The following is a 19,647-nucleotide window of genomic DNA, read 5'->3' on the forward strand; positions in this document are numbered from 1 at the left end:
GCCCCTCGCCAGTAAGGCCCTCAAAGTCCAGTTATGGGGCTTCTGAAGCAAATGAAATACACAGCCTTAAGAGTGCTCTGAGGATGGGACTTGTCTGGCTGGGACCAGAATTCCAGGGGTCCCAGGGAGCATCCCACCCCTGCTGCTTCCTGCTGTGTGATGCTGGACCACGGCTCAGAACTCCTTCACACGCAAAAAGGAAGAAAAACATGTTTGACCCCCGAGGAGTGGGAGGAGACTGAAAATGAGATCACGGTGTGGGAGACCACAGAGGAACCACGTGACACCAAGTATCATCACAAAGACTCCCACAACCCCATACACCTGAGTCTCTGGCCACATCCCTCTCAGACTCATTCCAATCCTTTTTAAAAGTGTATACCCAGTAGATGACCAGTGATATGGGGTAGTGCTCTTGATGGAGCACTCCTCGGCATCACGGACCATTCCATCAGCACAGCCAACCACGTGAGAGCTCACAGCATAAAGCCAAGTGAAAAAGGCCATCTCAAATGGGCACATACTCTAAATTCTACTTACACAATATCCTCCAAATGACAGAATTATGGAGCTGGAGAACAAATTAGTTGCCAGAGTTATGACAGGGGGTGGGGGGTGGAACATGCTGAGGACTGTGGAGGTTAATATAAAGGGTAATTCATTTTGAAGTATGACAGAAATCAAACCAATATTGTAAAGCAATCATCAATCAATTAAAAGACAGAATTATAAAAACAAATAAATAAATGTTAACATGAGGGAGATCTTTGCAGTATTGGACAGTTCTATATCTTGGTTTTTTTCCCTTAATCTAAAATGTGATAGAACAACAGAAATCTATGCATAGACCCTGTGCCCGCATCTACTGTCTGGTTTTGATACCACAGTTACATAAGACGCAGCCAACTGCCATAACTAGAGGATGCGGATACAGGACCACCTTTCTGTATTATCTTTGCAACTTTTTAAATATTACTTAATATCACAACTGAATTATCTCAGCAATTATCTGAAAATCAAAACTTAAAAATATATATTCAGAGTGATTATCTTGGAGTGGTAGATTAATTTTTTTGGTTTTTATCTTGGGACGGTAGATTAATTTGGTTGGTTTTGTTTTTCTTTATAACTTTCCTACATCTTAAAAATTTTCACAATGGCCATATTGCTTTCAAACTCTAGCTTGCCCCCAAATCTGAAAAAACACTGGCAAAGATGTGACATAACAAGCTACCCCAAACACTGAAGATGAGACTGAAAAGGCCACAGCTTCCTTGGAGCACATGGAGAAAGGTCACGTCACAGGATAAATGCTTACAGCCTATGATCCAGCAATTCCACCCCCTAGAACTACACCCCATGGCAAGACACAGCAGTGGCCACGCAGCACTGCTATAGAAGCAAAAATGTCCTGACCGTGCATCAGGGGACTGGCTCAACAACCACTACAGAACATGAAGTTTATTGAAAAGACCAGATTTAAAGATGTAAATCTGGAAGAACCTCAAGGCATGCTGTTAAAAATAAAAAGCAAGGTTAGCAGTAGCACACTATATTATGACCACATCTGAAGTTTAAAAAAAAAAAGTGGGAGCTTAAACTGTAAGATTATAAACATGTGTTGCTTCAAAAAAATAAAGTGGGAGATATAAGTTTTGAGTGTTTTGGAGAGAAAAACACAATGAATTGTTAAAAGTGGTTGCCATCAGGGTGGGAACTGGGAGACAGGGAGTCTAGAACTGGGGAAAGAGTTCCCAAGACTTACAGCCACGATCCTGTCTCCCACGGCAAGGGACCCCTCCTTGGCAGCCGGGCTTCCAGGCACCACGGCGGCAGCATACACTCCATTCTCGAGACTGATGCCACTGTCTGCAAACCACAGAGGCCCACAGTTAACCCCCGCCAGGGTCAAACGGCCCTCTGGCTGTCTCCCCTCATCTTTGTGAGATCAACTTATAAAAGGGACGTTGGCAGACTATGAACTATCCATCTCAGCACCCCAACCAGGTCAGACCATCCAGGGGCCTGATCATGTCTGGTCTAGTGAATCAAACAGTCAGTCACAGCAAGACACAAGACCCAGATGGTCCCCTGGCGGGAAGCACACACACTGTGATACCTTGTTCTGGGAATAAGGTACGCTTGAAAACACACGCACCTTCTCTACACAAGAAAGGGTACCCTATCCATCTCCACGGTCCCTACCTTTATGCCCGCTCAGGTTGATGTGCAGTGGTGTGACCACCTTCCCACCCAGGGACTTCCTCCGACGCACGACCATGTTGATGGCCCCCTCCCCATTGAGAAGTGCCTTGATGGCCTGCTTCTTGTCCTTGTTGATGAGGTCCACGTCGTTGATTCTCAGCAGCCAGTCATTGACCCTGAGGAGGGGCACAGCCAGGTCACTGCCTGAGAAAGCCTTGGGACCAGGGGAATGCCTGTTGCTCCTTCTCGGGAGCAGAACACCAGAAAGCAGGTACCCCACAAACACATTCAGAAAGATTTCCTCTTCCAAGAGAGTAGAGTAGTTAACCTTATGGATGTTGCAGCCTGGGTTCAAATCCAAGCGCTACAACTTACTGGCAGTGTGACGTAGCCCCTCTAGGCCTCAGGGTTCTCATTTGTAAAATGGGGGCAACAAGCACCTGCCTCATGGAATTGTAAAGGTTAATGAATTATATAAAGTGAACTTAGCAGTCAACAAGCACTATGTAGGTGCTAATTATTATCATTACTATGTCATGGGATGAGCAAGCCATGCATATTCTAGACTCTCACACACACCACCTGAGCCCCCTTTAACACACAGAAGCAAAAGGAGAAAGATCAGATTCAGGGGCAATTTGGAGTCAGTATGTCCTTTAAGAACAGGGTTAACAGTTGAACCTGCAAGCTTCGGGTTGCTTCTAAGAGCCCCCCAGATCCTGGGATGCGTTCATTTAAATGCCAGCTGGTGGTCTCCCTGGTGGCTCAGTGGGAAAGAACCCACGTGTCAATGCAGGAGACAAAATGTTGGATCCCTGATCCATGAAGATCCCACATGCCGTGCAATTACCAAGCCTGCAAGCCCCAACTCTTGCGCCTGTGCTCTAGAGCCCGGGAACTACACCCACCGAGCCCACGTGCCCTACAGCCTGTGCCCGGCAACGCGAGAAGCCACTGCAATGAGCGGCCTCCACAGCACAATCAGAGTATCCCCTGCTCGCTGCAACTAGAGAAAGGCTGCGCAGCAATGAAGAGCCAGCACAGCCAAAAGTAATTTTCTTAAAAAAGAAGTATCTTATCAATGTCACCTGGCTCTCCAGGTCCTCTGTGTTAGGTCAAAGGGAAACTACCCCCTCCCCTCCAGAGCTGGGGTCCTTACACTTACCGTAAGCGGCCATCAGCAATGCTTCCTTTGTCCACTTTGGTGACAAATATGCCACAGTCCCCCGGCAAACAAGGCTCATTCACACCTTCTGCCATATCGAACCCAAGTGCTTTCAAGTCAATATCCTCCTGTCAAGAACAGCAGCAACAGCTCACTTGAAGCAGTGATGAGAAACACTTGGCTCTCACACCTCTGGCCACTCACTCCAATGCGAGGGTTGAACCTTCACTCTGATGGGGCACTTGGTCCCCAGGATGAAAGCTCTGAGCAGCTGTGATCCACCCCTCTCTGCCACTGCAGACACACAGCCCCTCGTGCTCTGCTCTCCACACGCTGCCAGCATCTGCCGGGGGACACAGGAGGCCAAGCTGCGGCTGCCACCTGGCTTGGACAAGTGCCGGCAAAGGATGCATCTGCACCCTGGGAGGAAAAGCTGACCTCCCAACTAGCAGCCATGAAACTGGAGGGCACTGCGAGAGGGCCGGCCACCCTCTCACTTCCGTCCCAAGCCTGCATGTTGAGGAGAGCTGGGGAGAAAAAGACCTGCGGGCAGTTTACCGTCTCCCTTTCAAACTCCACCACTTCTGTCTCCCACTCCATAGAGTCTGTGTCGATGGCCGAGTCGTGCGAGCTGTGGGCCATCAGCTGCCGGAACCGGGCCTCCTTTTCCAACTGGGATTCCATCTGCTCCCTGCGGACGAAGAGAGAGTCATGGCAATGGCCCTCTGGGAGGCAAAGCATCCCAGCCGAGTCCACTGGGAAACGAGGTGGACCATGCCCATCTCCCTCACACTACACACCAGCTTCCTAATAAATCCAAGGGTCAGGTCAAAGCTTCCTGAATCAGTGGGTTTTCATAGTTTTTAAGTCTCAGAAATTTGCCCCAAACTTATCTAGGTAGGGGTTTAATGCAATTCTGATAGAAATGCCAGTAAGACTTTCTGTAGCCAAGACTATTCTAAAATGTATATGGAAAGGCAAGGAATTAGAATGACTAAACCAATTTTTAAAATGAAGAATAAAATGGGAGGGATCATTCTACTTGATTTCAAGACTTATACAGCTACAGAAATCAAGGCTGTGTGGAACTGCCAGGAAGACAGAGACATGGATCAATGGAACAGAAGAGAAGACCCAGAATCAGCTCCACAAAGTACAAAAGGTACAGAAGCAGTTCCACAAAGAAAGCACCGTCTTCAACTAAGGATGCTGGAGCAAGTAGACATCACGGCAACAGACTCTCAACCTAAAGCCCATACCTTACGTAAAGATTAACTCACGATCTATCATAGATTTGAATGTAGAACTATAAAACTTTTAGAAGGAAAGTGTAGGAGAAAATCTTTGAGATCTAAAATAGATTAAGGGTTTTTCAGACATAACATAATCCATTAAAAGTTTTTTAAAAAAATCAATACATTGGATTTGATCGAAATAAAAAGCTTTAGCTCTCAGAAAGACCCAGGGAAGAGGACGAAAAAAAGACTCAGAAACCTTGTAATCTTCCCTAGTAACATCCTTCTTCCTAAAACCTGGGCCCAGATGACCTTCCGAATTCACCATTACTGCCCTGACACACTCCTGCTGCGCGTTCACTGCACGTGGCTCAGCTCTCACCCACCATGTAAGGCTGATGCTTCTGCAGACGGGGGGCTTCCTGGGCAGCAGCAGCAAGTCCCTTGCCTGCATCCCACCAGTTAAGAGAACTTAGCACAGAGAAGGCGCAAATACAAATGTGCTGAACAAACACACAAACGGAACCTGACATTCCTCAAAAGTTCCAGGCAACTCTGGCTCAATTACTGCGCAAAACCTCTTCCCATGCTCAAGCCCCCAGGGCTCCAGGCTTTGCCCTAATTTGATTCTACCACTTGCTAGATCCAGACTGGGGCCCTGGAGAACCTGCCTTTTTGCCTCTTAACCTCTGGGATTTTCTTAGAGTGCTTAAGCCCCAGGGCTTCTGGGTTTTCATTAAGCAAATGAAGCTGTTTGTCTCCTGTTAAGAGGTGCTGTTGAACAGGGAGGAAGGGGAAGCAGTCACCCACTTGTGGAAGACTTCACTTGAATGTGCGAGGCTTGCAGACTCACTAGCTTCTCACCACCCTATCAGGTTGGGAGGTCTCACGAACAGAGAGACAGCCACTGCTTCTCAACTACAGAGTCTGGTTCCTGTTCTGAACTGCAATGATGGCTGTTGGGATCTGCCAGTTTCTGTTTTTCAGCTTGGATCTTTGTATTTTCTATACACTGGGAGGGGCCACCAAGTCTGAAGTGACGTCCCTGGAGCAGCGCTGTGATCTAGTGTCTGACGCCCCACACAGCACAGGCAGAGTAGACTGGAGTGGTAGTAACAACCACCTTCAAACGCTGCTTCACAATCTGTCATCTTTCTGTCCCCTCGCATACTGGTCTCTCAGATGGCCCTGCCTTGGGTCCGTCTCCGTGTGCTGCGAGCCCCACAGAGACTGATGGCTTGTGCCTCCCCCAGGGCCTGGTCCACAAAGAACAGGTACCTTGCAAATCCTTGCTGAGTTGGCGAGTGAACGAGGGAGGGAGAGAGGGAATGAATGGACAACACGTGCTTGCCCGTCCCCCAGCAGACTGCCCGGGGCAGGGGCCTTCCTTCCGATGCCCCTGTGCACACGGTGCCCGTCCACCCCATAGGCTCACCAAAGGGCCGCTGCCACTTCTGTGCTGGTCTGAGGATTTCTAATCAACTCTCAACGTAGAGGCAACCCTGGGACACATTTTATGGACTGACCAAGAAAGGGGACCGGCGGCCAGGCCTGCCCATGGGGCTGCTGTGCCCTGGAGGTAGGGGGCCCTGTGCTCCCCGGGTGCCAGCTCATCCCAGCAGTGCCCACCCCAGCATACTTGAGCTCCTTCAGCTCCCGGCTGACATCGTTCTTCTGTTTGCGAGTGTCGTCCAGGCTGCGCAGGGCCTCAGCCAGCTCACTCACTGCCCGGTCCCGCTCCCGCCTCAGGTTGTCACAGAGCGTCCTGACAGAAGGGGCAAAGGGCAAGGTCACTGTGAGGAGCAGGGGGTGGAGGACTCATGGCCTGCAGTGAAGCTTGCAGCCCATGCTCCTGAACACCCTGGATGCCTGATGCATGGGAGGAGTGCTTGAGAGTTTAGAGACAAGACCTCCCGGGCCAATCCCACGCAGGGTCAGAGGGGACACCTTGGACCTGGCAGAGGGGACAACCCCATGGTTACCAGGCAACAAGCATCTCATTCTGCAGTCCAGTGTTCATCCCACAGTTTCAGCCTCAGTGTACCTGAGGTCAAACACCATGCTCCCACTCCCAGCCCATCTGGCAAGGCCCGGTGCTCCAGCACCAACCGCATGCTTCATGCAGGTTTTTCTAGAGTTGCCCTCCACCCCACAACTAGATGGAGCCCCCCATTTGGACAGAAATCATGTCTTAGGCATCTCTGCAGCCCGAGCCCTATGCAGGTAGAAAGTGTAGGCTTAAAAAGTCTCTAACAAACGTGTGGCCTCTGGGATCCCAGGATCAGCTTGGTCAGTCAGACAGGAGGTGGGGACAGGTGACCCAGCAGCAGGGGAGTCTGCGCTCTGTGCCACCTCCAGAACTGCATCCTGCCACCGGATGGACCCTGAGTGGGCAGGTCCCTACCTCTCAATGGCCCCAAGTCCCCTCCAACCCTGAACCTTCTTCATCTCCCGAGCAGCCCAGAGTACATCTGTCTCTCCAAACGGCCACAAGTTACAAAACGTCTCAGTGACCAGGTTCTCAGTCATCACCAGCAACACCACGCCACTAGGGCCTCTCCTGGCTTTACTCCAGGCTAAGGTCCAAGTCTACACTCAAGGGCTTCCCTTCAGAGGTGCTCACCACCTGTCCTCAGGAGCCCTGTCAGCCGCTTCTCCTATTGCCTCTGTAAGTGTGCACCCCACTCATGCCACACCCAGTCCCAGGCCTGCCCTGAGTTCACCAACCACCTTTGTTCATGATGGTCCCTCAGGCTGCAGCACCCATCCCCCTTCTCCATTTAGAAAAAATGCCACTCAAGCTTAAGTTCTAGCTCGAATGCCATGCTTCCTGGGGAGACCTCCCTACCTGCCCCCCAGTTCCCTGCACACCCCCACGGGGTTCACTGTTCATGCATCTCCCTTCCCCCATTGCCCTGTCCCATGACGTTGCTTGGCCCCCTCACAGGCATCACATGTGCCCAGGAGCCTCAAAGGCTATTTCTCTCCCAGGGTCTCCTTAAAGCTCAAGGGACCATCGGTTGTCAGCAACCAATGAATACTGCCTGTAAGAATGGAGTTCTGTGATACAAATGAATTTACTTACCAAATAGAAAGAGAGAGAAACTTACAGAGTTACACAATGAACCTATGGTTGCTGGGTGGGGAGGGGAAGGACGAACGGAAGGGAAAGTTAGAGAGTTTGGGATGGACATGTACACAACGCCATATTTAAAATGGATAACCATCAGGGACCGACTGTGTAGCACAGGGAACTGCGCTCAGTGTGCTGTGCCAGCCTGGATGGGAGGGAGGTCTGGGGGAGAGTGGATACATGTGTATGGACAGCTGAGTCCCTTCGCTGTTCACCTGAAACTACCACCACGTTGTTTGTTAAGCAGCTACACCCCAACACAAAATACAAAGTTTAAAAAAAAGAATGCATTTCTGAAACGTCCGTTGCACCAGAAGCCTCTAAGCCTGGCCTTGTGCCACTTCACGAGGGTCTATGCTCTGGACACAGCAGGCACTTGGACCTCTAGGGTGAAGGGAAATAGGATGTTGAGATGCAATGGAAAATTCCAAAGTTTCACTATGAGTTGAGACTGGGGCATCACCTAGAGTGAGAACGACGACCCAGGTCACTCCCACCAGACCTGGAAGTAAGTGGTAAAGACTCTGACCCTCCCACAGACCCACTGCGTCATGGGGAGACCTGAGCCCGTGGGGGCCCCAGCGCCCATACCGGATGCTGTCGCGCTCAGCCACAATCTTGTCCCGCTCCTGGAATGCCCAGTCCCGCCGGCACTTGGCCACGTCCGCCTCTTGGAGGGCTTCCTTCAGCTCCTGGCACAGAGCCTTGCACTGCTTTCGAAGGATTTCAGCCTCCTTGTTGGCTCTCCCGGCATCCATCGTCACTGTGTCTTTGATCTGCAGGAGGACAACGAGCGAGCAGAGGGGGAGGTTACTGGGCCTTCTGGTCTGGAAGTGCCCTCCAACTGGTGCAGGAGCTGGGGCTGCACTCTCCTGAGCTGGATGGAGGGAAGTGCTGAGATCCCAGGCAGAGCCCATTCCGACACACCCCAAACCATGACAACATGCTCCACAGCCATGCTCAGACCCCTAGTGATGCTGTATTCATGTTCACCCAAACTCGCTCAGCCCCTCACAGAGCCAGGACTGGAAGCCCGGCCCCTCCTCTGTCCTGGTCTCAGGGGCCCAGGGGAAATGACCCCCAGAGGGCTCCTCCTAAACCCCACCTGCCACTTACGGGATGTGTGTCTTGCAGAGAGCCCTCTGCACCTCTCTAGAGAGTGCTCGTGACAAATCGTGACATGAGGCCCCACTGCAGCGAAGGGTGCAGCACTGGTCATGACGCTTCCCCACCCACTGTGTCTACAGCACAGCTGATATACTCTGGCATACGGTTATCGCTAAATCTGAAAAGTCACTGGCTGCTGTTTGCTGGGGAAGTCCTGGGTGTCTCAGCTCCTTTAAAAAGCTGAAATCTAAAGGATCTGCTTCTAGACCTCTTTCCAAAGCACGACATGCTCCGTTAAAATCTCAAATCAAACTCTTTGAAGCACTCATACAGAAAGCTCCCCCTGGGTTTCTGCAATCCTCAGAAAACATGAAGAATACGACAACGACGAAGTGAGTGCCTACTGCTAGAGTAACTCCTAGTCCAGCTCAAACGCTTTCTGAAGAAGTAAAATACACACGAGATAGAATACTCCTCTGGTCATCGTCCACCTCCCCCGGTGCCTCCCCTCCTACCCCTCTGCTCCCCAAGGCTCCCTCCTCACTTTACGCAGTACCTCCCCCCTCATACAATGTTCCCCAACTTTCTACCAAATTCAATCCCCAGGCAGGACTGGACATCAGAGATGCAACTACGTTCAAGGGGCAGTAGAAAGCACTACCAGTCCAAGTGACCAAGCTTGCCTTTCAAGGGGACAGTGGCTCTGTCAGAGGGGCCTGTCTTAGGAAGCGATCCAGTCTCCGGAAGGACCTCTGTGAAAGGCAGCAGCGCCCCACGGCTTCCCTGGGGCAGCTACCAGTTTCCACGTCCTCCTGAGGCCGGCGAGCTTTCAGGAACCTGGAAGCCCATGGCCAGAGGTTGGACGCCGGCCCGGGTGAAGGAAGTCCCTGGATGTGCCCACTCTCAGAGGTGGGAAGCAAGGGAGAGAGATGGCAGAGCTGACCAGGTGTCCAGAGCGAGGCAAAAACCCTGACAGGGCCCCCACCTGCCCTTTCTTTGCACAACCCACTCTGGAGAAGACAATAGGGTGGGTGGGAGGCAATGAAAGAGAAAAGAGGGTAAATAAACAGGAGGTACAGAGAGGAGAGGGGGGAGCATAGGAAGGCACAGGTGTCAGAAGGAAAAAGAACCACCAGCCCTGTTGAGCAGAACAAAAACAGTTCTGAGACCTGGGCCCTGGCCTGGCTCAAGGTCCATCTCAGATGACCCCACAAGAAGTGGCTGCTGGAGAGGGGTGGGAGCAATCCTTAGGGACCTCGCAGGCCATGGGAAGATAAGACCCTCCATGCCCACACCTCAGAGCCAGGACGGCCCAGGCCACAGACTTAGCCTCTTCTGTCCAAACGGAGAACGGTCTTGTCCCAGAAGCCAGACAGATTCCAGAGGGAGCCGAGGGTTTCAGCTGTGGAAGCTACAGGGGTGGGGGCTGGGCTGTCCTCGCCTACTGACTGGGATGGGTGCCCAGAAAAGATTCCTGTCTCAGCTGACAGCAGACCTCATGTGTGGCCAGTGCCCCCTGTGAAGGTTCAGGGTTCCAGGCTGGAGGCACACGGGAGCCCTGGGAGGAGTGGGCGACATGGGCCACCAGACCAAGCACTGTGGGGCAGCCGGGGGTCTTCCTCCGCCCCCGTGTTTCTGCAATCCTGCCAAGAGCACAATTAACCTTTCTCATCTCAGCCAGGTGGCCGCTGGCCTATCACAGGCTCACCTTCAATGGCTTTAACACACCGTCCTTGACGCTGTAGTTCAGGGACTGATTCAGGCATTTCTGATGTTTTTACTCTTCATCATTTTGTTTCCCTTATTTGATATCAACATTTTCCCCAACAATTAAGCTCTTGTACCAGAATATGAAAATGAGGTTGATGTTTTCTCCAGGGCAATCACCAAGCCCTAACACATTATATTTGCTTATTAAGAATCTCTTCAATTACCTAGAATAATAGTCCAATTCAGAGAGTCAGACAGTATGTTGGTAGATAGATGTCAGGAGCCACGGGTGGGGGTGGTGGAGGGATGGGGAGTTAGCGTCTAGTTGGGACAGAGTTTCAGTTTAGAAAGGTGAAAATTGGAGAGATGGATGATGGTAAGAGCTGCACGACAATGTGAATCAACTTAGTGCCAATGAACTGTGCAGTCAAATACGGTTAAAATAGTATGTTTTATATTATGTGACTTTTACAGCAATAAAAAAAATGAATCTCTTCATTATCGTCTTTTAAAAATTTCATCAAAGAAAAAATATTCCTTTTCACGATGGCTTTCACCTTGATGGTCTGGAGAAGTCTCACTCCCTCTGCATGAAACTGTCATTATTTGGCCCATTTTTGCCTATAAAAACAATCTCATAGGATGCACCCTAATCCTAACAGGGTGGTAAAGTTCAGATGGGCATAAAAATAACCCTGATAATCAAGACTTATACCATTCCCACTTTACGCAGATACCATTCTAAGTGTGTTTTCAATGTTAATTCAGCTGATGGTCGCAACCACCCTGCGAAGCAGATGCTGTCATCGTTTTCAGTTTGTAGATGAGGCAACTGAGAGGCCCAGAGCTCTAGGAGAGGTGAGAGGTGGTTGAGGAGGTCCACCCTCCAAGCACTGCTCCCAGCACTGCCAGGGCATGAGGCAGCATCACTGTCCAGAGAGGGGCTCTCGAGCCCTGGCCACCCCTCGGGTATCAGCCCTGCCTCAGACTCAGTCCAGGGGGCTCTGGCTCCAACAATCGGCACACACTGTCCCTTCCCAAACTGCCCAACCTTTAACACCTTCTTTTCACTTTTCACTGGAGAAGGCGATGGCACCCCACTCCAGTACTCTTGCCTGGAAAATTCCATGGACAGAGGAGCCTGGTAGGCTGCAGTCCATGGGGTCACTAAAAGTCAGACACAACTGAGCAACTTTACTTTCACTTTTCAGTTTCATGCATTGGAGAAGGAAATGGCAACCCACTCCAGTGTTCTTGCCTGGAGAATCCCAGGGACAGGGGAGCCTGGTGGGCTGCCGTCTATGGGGTCACACAGAGTCGGACATGACTGAAGTGACTTAGCTTAGCTTAGCTTTCACTTTTCACAGGCCAGTTTTCAAGCCTTTATTCTAATGGACCTGCAGAGCAAAGTAGAATTGAGAAGAATGAATGGAGAACTACTCCAATGGAAAGAAAATCTGCTCTGATCAAGTTCAGCAGCTCCAAACAGAGCCAGACATGAAGCAACAGAATGCAAAAGCAATCTCAAACAGGGAGAGTCCACGGGCCTATGTCCACGGCCCTGTGCTCTGCCTCAGTGGAACACACCTGGTCATAGGAATAAGCAGTGTCAGCAATGAGGTCTGGGTGGCCAGGCAGGAAAGATGCAGAGATGCCCCACTGGTCACTCAGCAGTCAAGCTCAGCAGCTCAATTTGGATGCTCCTGAGCCCCATTCCCTGCAGATTCATCCCCCCAGGAAGCAAAGCTTGAAAGGGCCCTTGGGCTCAGCCTAGTAGACCATCTTCTGATCAGGAGCCCAACCACCCCTCCACAGAGCAGATTCCTCAGATGTTGGGGGAAAGGAATACCGTGTGTGCTCTTCCAGACTCACAAGGCCAAATGTATCTATGGCTCTGGAACCCTGGTCTTGGGACCCTGGCCTTGGGATATCTTCTTAATGAGCAAGTCCTTGAGCTGACTTCCAGCTAGAGACTAATCAACCATCACATCACCGAGGGCATGGGTGAGCATCTGCACGTGTCATCCAACCTTCTTCCTACACTGTCAGCTCCAGATACCCGGGACCATAGCTGGACCTCACCTGTGTCCCATGCAGCCTGACCAGAGCCTGGCACCGAGCATGAGCTCAGCAGTTACCCAGGCAACATGAGAGAGCCCAGCCAGCAGCAGGCCAGAGGTGAAAAGCCATCAGCTCCCTGCTACTCCAAGCACCTATGTACCACAGCCCTTCCTCCCTCACCACCTTCCTACCTGTCGCAGCGCCTCCATCTCCTCGCTGGCCGCCTTCTTCTCAGACGTGCTGCTCTTGAGCTTGGACTCAGCCAGCTCTACTTCGGTCTGCAGCTTGTCCAGCTCGGAGATGACCTGGTCGCGCTCGCTCATGATGAGCTTGTACTCGCTGTACACCGCGTCCCGCTCCTCCTTGTACTTCTCCGACTCCTTGGCGGTTTTCGCCTGTGTGGTCCTCAGCTCCGTCAGCTCTGACTGCAGCAACTCCATCTCCCACTGCAGGTCCTTGTTCTGGGCTGTGGCTTTGTTCAGCTCATGGTGAATGGCCTCAAACCTGGGGGAGAGGGGCAGCCAGGACGTGGGGGATGGGGACCTGCCCGGCCAGCTCTGCTGTGCTGGACAGTGAAGCACGAAGATTTGAAAGAGGTCATTCTCCACACCCCCAGGAGAGTAAAGTCATGAAGGACCAGTGCCCTTGGACCCCAACTTTTTCTCAACCTTTTACAAATATTCGAAGTTGCACAGAGGACTTCACTCCCTCTGCTCTACCAGAAAAAAAAACAGAATTCTTTCTTTCTTCCATGGTCAAGCTACATTATTTTTAAAAATTAAAAAAAAAAAAACTATAATCACAGCCTATGAAAGATAAAAGTGGCCTGAATGATCACTGAGTCTGGCCACCTCATTTCACAGATATAGATGATAAGGCTTCGAGATACAGGTGACTGGTCCAAGGTCACCAGGTTGGCATCAGGGCACAGCTCAGTCCTTCCAGGCAAGGAAGACCCTGCCATGAAGGTAGCCCTGCAAATTAAAGCCTGCAGCTCCAGAGCAGCGTTTCTGAATGTGGGTTCCTTGGAGCACCAACCCTGCGTGGAGCTCCATTAAAGAAAGTGTACCCTTTACTGACCGATGTTTAGGAGACAGTGCACTCTGCCCCCTCTTGGAAGAATCTAGTGCACAGTACCAGAGTAAAGGCTCTGAGAAGTCCTGCGGGGCAGATGCCTGTTTATGTGCCACCTGGCAACTCCCAAACTCTCTTACAGCTGGAGACATCCTTTCATATAAAGCTAATAGGCAACTAAGAGGACAGGTATGCCGCAGAAATGTACTTAAGAAACACTGTTTGAGGGCTGGGGTCACAGCCCTATAGATTATCTACCTTAATAAAAAGTAGAACTTTTGGAAGAAATAGTGCCCAGGACAATTAACTTCCCTATCTGTTAGGTGGGTGAGTGACAGGGAGAGGCTTGTGAGGCAACCTCAGAATCAGGATGGTCAGAACACCCGAGCTATTCAGACGGGAGAAAAGAGCACAATGACCACGACATGCTGAGGGTCAGGAAAATGATTTCTGGAGATAACGTAACTTTTTATTGAAAGAGCTCAAGGTGCTCTTTTTCCTTCCAGAAAGTGGCAGGGAGCCTTGCAGATAACCAAGAGCCCACAGAGGAGAGAGTGGTCCCTGGCAGGGAAGGTAGCACTTGGCCCTCTGGCCGTTCTCCGAGAACAAAAGACAGGCCGGCTCGCTGCCTCCCGTAGCGGCCCAGGTTCCTACCTCCTCAGGGAGAGGGCACACTGGTGCTGCAGCTGGATGGCCGTGTCCCTCTGCTGGGTCAGCATCTCCGTCTGCTTCAGCAGGCGCTGGTTCTCCTCTTCCAGCTGCTCCAGGCGGCTCAGGTCCGAGTTGTGGATGGCGACTTTCTCACTGTACCGCTTCCGCAGGGCGTCATAGTCCTTCTTCACCACCTCCAGCTTGTCCATGGCCGTGTCGTACAGCTTGTTGAGAATTTCTGATGACCCGTTGTGCTTCAACACCTGGGGACCAGAGAATCATGCTTACCAAAGGTCGGAGGGCAGAAGAACAACAAACTGGCCTCCATCTGTCTGGGGAAGGACTGTTGGCAAGGGAGGAGAGGTTACACCCTCTGGCCTTCAGGAGTCTCACGGTCTGATTCCACAGGCCCTGCAGGCACACTGAGCTGATTCACTCTTTCACAAATATTCCTTCAGTAGTGTACAGCAAAGAGTTATTGTAGCAGGTCTGAGATGTCTAGCCTTAGGGAGGCCTGCTTGCAAGCTGACCCTTGGCTGGTGTCTGGTAACATGAATGGTAAGTAGTCCACTGCACTGATATAAAACTTTTCCCAAGTGATAGGAAGGGTTTTCCATGACTGGAGTGGATGGACAGTGTGTCTTGGGCTCAGCACCACCTTTCTTCTGGGAGTCTTGAATTTCAGAGCATGCTAAGCAAGGGGCTACGTATATGGCCACTCCCAGTAAAAACTCCCTGGGCAGGGAGGATTCATGAGCTTACCTGGTTACAGTCTCACGTGTTGTCATGATTCAGTGCTGGGGGAACTAAGCCTGTCCTGTGTGACTCCACAGCAGGATTCTCAGAACTCATCAACCAGTTTCCTCTGGACTTTTGCCCCATGCACCCCTTTCCAGGAGAAAGGACCAGGGACCCCACAAGAGACTGACCCAGACTTGCCCAGGAGTGTCCAGGAGTCTCCAGCAGAGGCGGGGGTCGGTGCTGGCCTGCTGCAGGGTTGGGGGCAGTGAGTGTAGCAGTGCATGCGTGGGACCTTTTGAAGGAGGTCACCATCATCTTCATGACCTCCAACATAGTTTTGGCCCCAGGAAAATATCAGAGAGGGAACACAGCCCCACCCATCAACAGAAAACTGAATTAAAGATTTACTGAGCATGGCCCCCCCGCATCAGAATAAGACCCAGTTTCCCCCTCAGTCAGTCTCTCCAATCAGGAAGCTTCCATGAGCCTCTTATCTTTCTCCATCAGAGGACAGACAGACTGAAAACCACAATCACAGAAAACTAACCAATCTGATCACATGGACCACAGACTTGTCTAACTCAGTGAAACTATGAGCCATGCCATGTAAGGCCACCCAAGACGGACAGGTCATGGTGGAGAGGTCTGACAAACTGTGGTCCACTGGACAAGGGAATGGCAACCACTTCAGCATTCTTGCCCTGAGAACCCCATGAACAGTATGAAAAGGCAAAATGATAGGACACTGAAAGATGAACTCCCCAGGTCGGGATGTGCCTAATATGCTACTGGAGATCAGTGGAGAAATAACTCCAGAAAGAATGAAGAGACGGAACCAAAGCAAAAACAACACCAAGCTGTGGATGTGACTGGCAACAGAAGCAAAGTCCGATGCTGCTGCTGCTGCTCAGTCACTTCAGTCGTGTCCGACTCTGTGTGACCCCATAGACAGCAGCCCACCAGGCTCCCTTGTCCCTGGGATTCTCCAGGCAAAAACACTGGAGTGGGCTGCCATTTCCTTCTCCGGTGCATAAAAGTGAAAAGTCAAAGTGAAGTCGCTCAGTCGTGTCAGACTCTTAGTGACCCCATGGACTGCAGCCTACCAGGCTCTTCTGTCCATGGGGTTTTCCAGGCAAGAGTACTGGAGTGGGGTGCCATTGCCTTCTCCAAAGTCCGATGCTATAAAGAGCAATATTGCATAGGAACCTGGAATGTTAGGTCCATGAATCAAGGAAAACTGGAAGTGGTCAAACAGATGACAACAGTGAATGTCAACAGTTTAGGAATCAGTGAACTAAAATGGACTGGAATGGGTGAATTTAACTCAGATGACCATTGTATCTACTACTGTGAGCAAGAATCCCTTAGAAGAAATGGAGTAGCCATTATAGTCAACAAGAAAGTCCAAAATGGAGTACTTGGATGCAATCTCAAAAACGACAGAATGATCTCTTTTTGTTTCCAAGGCAAACCATTCAATATCACGGTAATCCAAGTCTATGCCCTGACCAGTAAATAATGCTGAAGAAGCTGAAGTTGAATAGTTCTATGAAGACCTATAAGACCTTCTAGAACTAACACCCAAAAAAGATGTCCTTTTCATTATAGGGGACTAGAATGCAAAAGTAGGAAGTCAAGAAACACCTGGAGTAACAGGCAAATTTTGCCCTGGAGTACAGAACGAACAAGGGCAAAGCCTAATAGGGTTTTGCCAAGAGAATGCACTGGTCATAGCAAACACCCTCTTCCAACAACACAAGAGAAGACTCTACACATGGACATCACCAGATGGTCAATACCGAAATCAGACTGATTATATTCTTTGCAACCAAAAATGGAGAAGCTCTATACAGTCAGCAAAAACAAGAACAGGAGCTGACTGTGGCTCAGATCATGAACTCCTTATTACCAGACTTAAATTGAAGAAAGTAGGGAAAACCACTAGACCATTTAGGTATGACCTAAATCAAATCCCTTACGATTATACAGTGGAAGTTACAAATAGATTCAAGGGATTAGATCTGATAGACAGAGTGCCTGATGAACTATGGACAGAGGTTCGTGACATTGTACAGGAGACAGGGATCAAGACCATCCCCAAGAAAAAGAAATGCAAAAAAGCTAAATGGTTGTCTGTGGAGGCTTTACAAATAACTGTGAAAATAAGAGAAGCAAAAAGCAAAGGAGAAAAGGAAAGATATACCCATTTGAATGCAGAGTTCCAAAGAATAGCAAGGAGAGATAAGAAAGCCTTCCTCAGTGATCAGTGCAAAGAAATAGAGGAAAACAATAGAATGGGAAAGACTAGAGATCTCGTCAAGAAAATGAGAGGTACCAAGGGAACACTTCATGCAAATATGAGCACAATAAAGGACAGAAATGGTATGGACCTAACTGAAAGCAGACAATATCAGGAAGAGGTGGCAAGAATACACTAAAGAACTATACAAAAAAGATCTTCACAATTCAGATAATCACTATGGCATGATGACTCACCAGGAGCCAGACATCCTGGAATGCGAAGTCAAGTGGGCCTTAGGAAGCATTACTAAGAACAAAGCTAGTGGAGGTGATAGAATTCCAGTTGAGCTATTTCAAATCCTGAAAGATGATGCTGTGAAAGTGCTACACTCAATATGCCAGCAAATTTGGAAAACTCAGCAGTGGCCACAGGACTGGAAAAGGTCAGTTTTCATTCCAATCCCTAAGAAAGGCAATGCCAAAGAATGTTCAAACTACTGCACAATTACACTCATCTCACATGCTCGCAAAGTAATGCTCAAAATTCTCCAAGCCAGGCTTCAACAGTAGATGAACCGTGAACTTCCAGATGTTCAAGCTGGATTTAGAAAAGGCAGAGGAACCAGAAATCGAATTGCCAACAACTGCTGGATTATCAAAAAGGCAAGAGAGCTGCAGAAAAACATTTAATGCTGTTTTATTGACTATGCCAAAGCCTTTGACTGTGTGGATCACCACAAACTGTGGAAAATTCTTCAGGAGATGGGAATACCAGACCACCTGATCTGCCTCTTGAGAAATCTGTATGCAGGTAGGAAGCAACAGTAAGAACTGGACATGGAGCAACAGACTGGTTCCAAATAGGAAAAAGAGTACGTCAAGGCTGTATATTGTCACCCTGCTTATTTAACTTATATGCAGAGTAATCATGAAAAACACTGGGCTGGAGGAAGCACAAGCTGGAATCAAGATTGGCGGGAAAAACATCAATAACCTCGGATATGCAGATGACACCACCCTTAGAGCAGAAAGTGAAGAACTAAACAGCCTCTGATGAAAGTGAAAGAGGAGAGTGAAATAGTTGGCTTAAAGCTCAACATTCAAAAAACTAAGATCATGGCTTCTGGTTCCATTACTTCATGGCAAAGAGATGGGGAAACAGCGGAAATGGTGACAGACTTTATTTTGGGGGGGCTCCAAAATCACTGCAGATGGTGACTGCAGCCATGAAATTAAAAGATGCTTACTCCTTGGAAGGAAAGTTATGACCAACCTAGATAACATATTCAAAAGCAGAGACATTACTATGCCAAAAAAGGTCCATCTAGTCAAGGCTATGGTTTTTCCAGTGGTCATGTATGGATGTGAGAGTTGGACTGTGAAGAAAGCTGAGCGCTGAAGAATTGATGCTTTTGAACTGTGGTGTTGGAGAAGACTCTTGCGAGTCCCTTGGACTGCAAGGAGATCCAACCAGTCCATCCTAAAGGAGGTCAGTCCTGAGTGTTCATTGGAAGAACTAATGCTGAAGCTGAAACTCCAATACTTGGGCCACCTTGTGCAAAGAGCCAACTCATTTAAAAGACCCTGATGCTGGGAAAGATTTAAGGCGGGAGAAGAAGGGGATGACCAAGGATGAGATGGTTGGATGGCATCGCCAACTCAATGGACATGGGTTTGGGTAAACTCCAGGAGCTGGTGATGAGCAGGGAGGCCTGGCATGGTGCAGTCCATGGGGTTGCAAAGAGACGGACACAAATGAGCAACTGAACTGAACTAACCCCTTTCCATGGCTGATTTTGTGTCCTTTTACTGAAATAAATTTTATCCATGAATACAATTATATGCTAAATTGTACAAATCCTTTTAGCAAATCACCAAACCTGGGGGTGATGCTGAGTACCCCAACACAAGTAGCTAACATGTTCTAGTCCTATCCCAGATGCTGGAGATGCTGCTCAGACACAATGACTGTGGTCTCAGGCCCTCTTAACCTGATGGGACGATACAGACACACACACACACACACACACACAGGGACAGAGATAGGTAGATAGTTAGAAAAAGAGACCAAATAAAATAACCCGAGAGTGTAAGAAGGGCTGTCAAAGAAATAAAAAATAAAATAGAGTAATGAGCTGGAGAGAGATTTTTGAGCCACAGAGTAGGTCAGGACAGAGGCTAAAGCCTGAAGAGGAGTCTCTAAGAAGGTGACTTCTGAGCTTGGGTGCAAACGAAGAGCAGCAGCCAGGAGCACACCTGGCAGACGAGCGAGCAGGTTCAAAGGCCCTGAGGCAGGAGTCACTAGCCACGTCCACGCACGGACA

The 19,647-nt window shown here is 49.6% G+C and overlaps 1 protein-coding gene across 8 annotated transcripts in view; it reads right to left on the reverse strand.

Moving 5' to 3' along the window:
* Nucleotides 1–19,647, reverse strand: part of DLG5 (discs large MAGUK scaffold protein 5) — a 139,251-nt gene that overhangs the window by 42,833 nt on the left and 76,771 nt on the right. For all 8 annotated transcript variants that reach the window (XR_008699087.1, XR_008699083.1, XM_055537303.1 and 5 more), the window contains exons 6-13: nucleotides 14,345–14,604; nucleotides 12,808–13,120; nucleotides 8,330–8,514; nucleotides 6,245–6,370; nucleotides 3,929–4,061; nucleotides 3,371–3,498; nucleotides 2,206–2,381; nucleotides 1,766–1,869 (exon numbers count right to left, since the gene is read on the reverse strand). Coding sequence is in view for 6 of the 8 variants with exons in the window: in XM_055537303.1 (XP_055393278.1) it covers nucleotides 1,766–1,869; nucleotides 2,206–2,381; nucleotides 3,371–3,498; nucleotides 3,929–4,061; nucleotides 6,245–6,370; nucleotides 8,330–8,514; nucleotides 12,808–13,120; nucleotides 14,345–14,604 (1,425 nt within the window). In the remaining 2 variants the exon portion in view is untranslated. The remainder of the gene's footprint in view (nucleotides 1–1,765; nucleotides 1,870–2,205; nucleotides 2,382–3,370; nucleotides 3,499–3,928; nucleotides 4,062–6,244; nucleotides 6,371–8,329; nucleotides 8,515–12,807; nucleotides 13,121–14,344; nucleotides 14,605–19,647) is intronic.

This window comes from Bubalus kerabau, chromosome 1, assembly GCF_029407905.1.
Source record: "Bubalus kerabau isolate K-KA32 ecotype Philippines breed swamp buffalo chromosome 1, PCC_UOA_SB_1v2, whole genome shotgun sequence".
NCBI classification, from domain to species: Eukaryota; Metazoa; Chordata; class Mammalia; order Artiodactyla; family Bovidae; genus Bubalus; species Bubalus kerabau.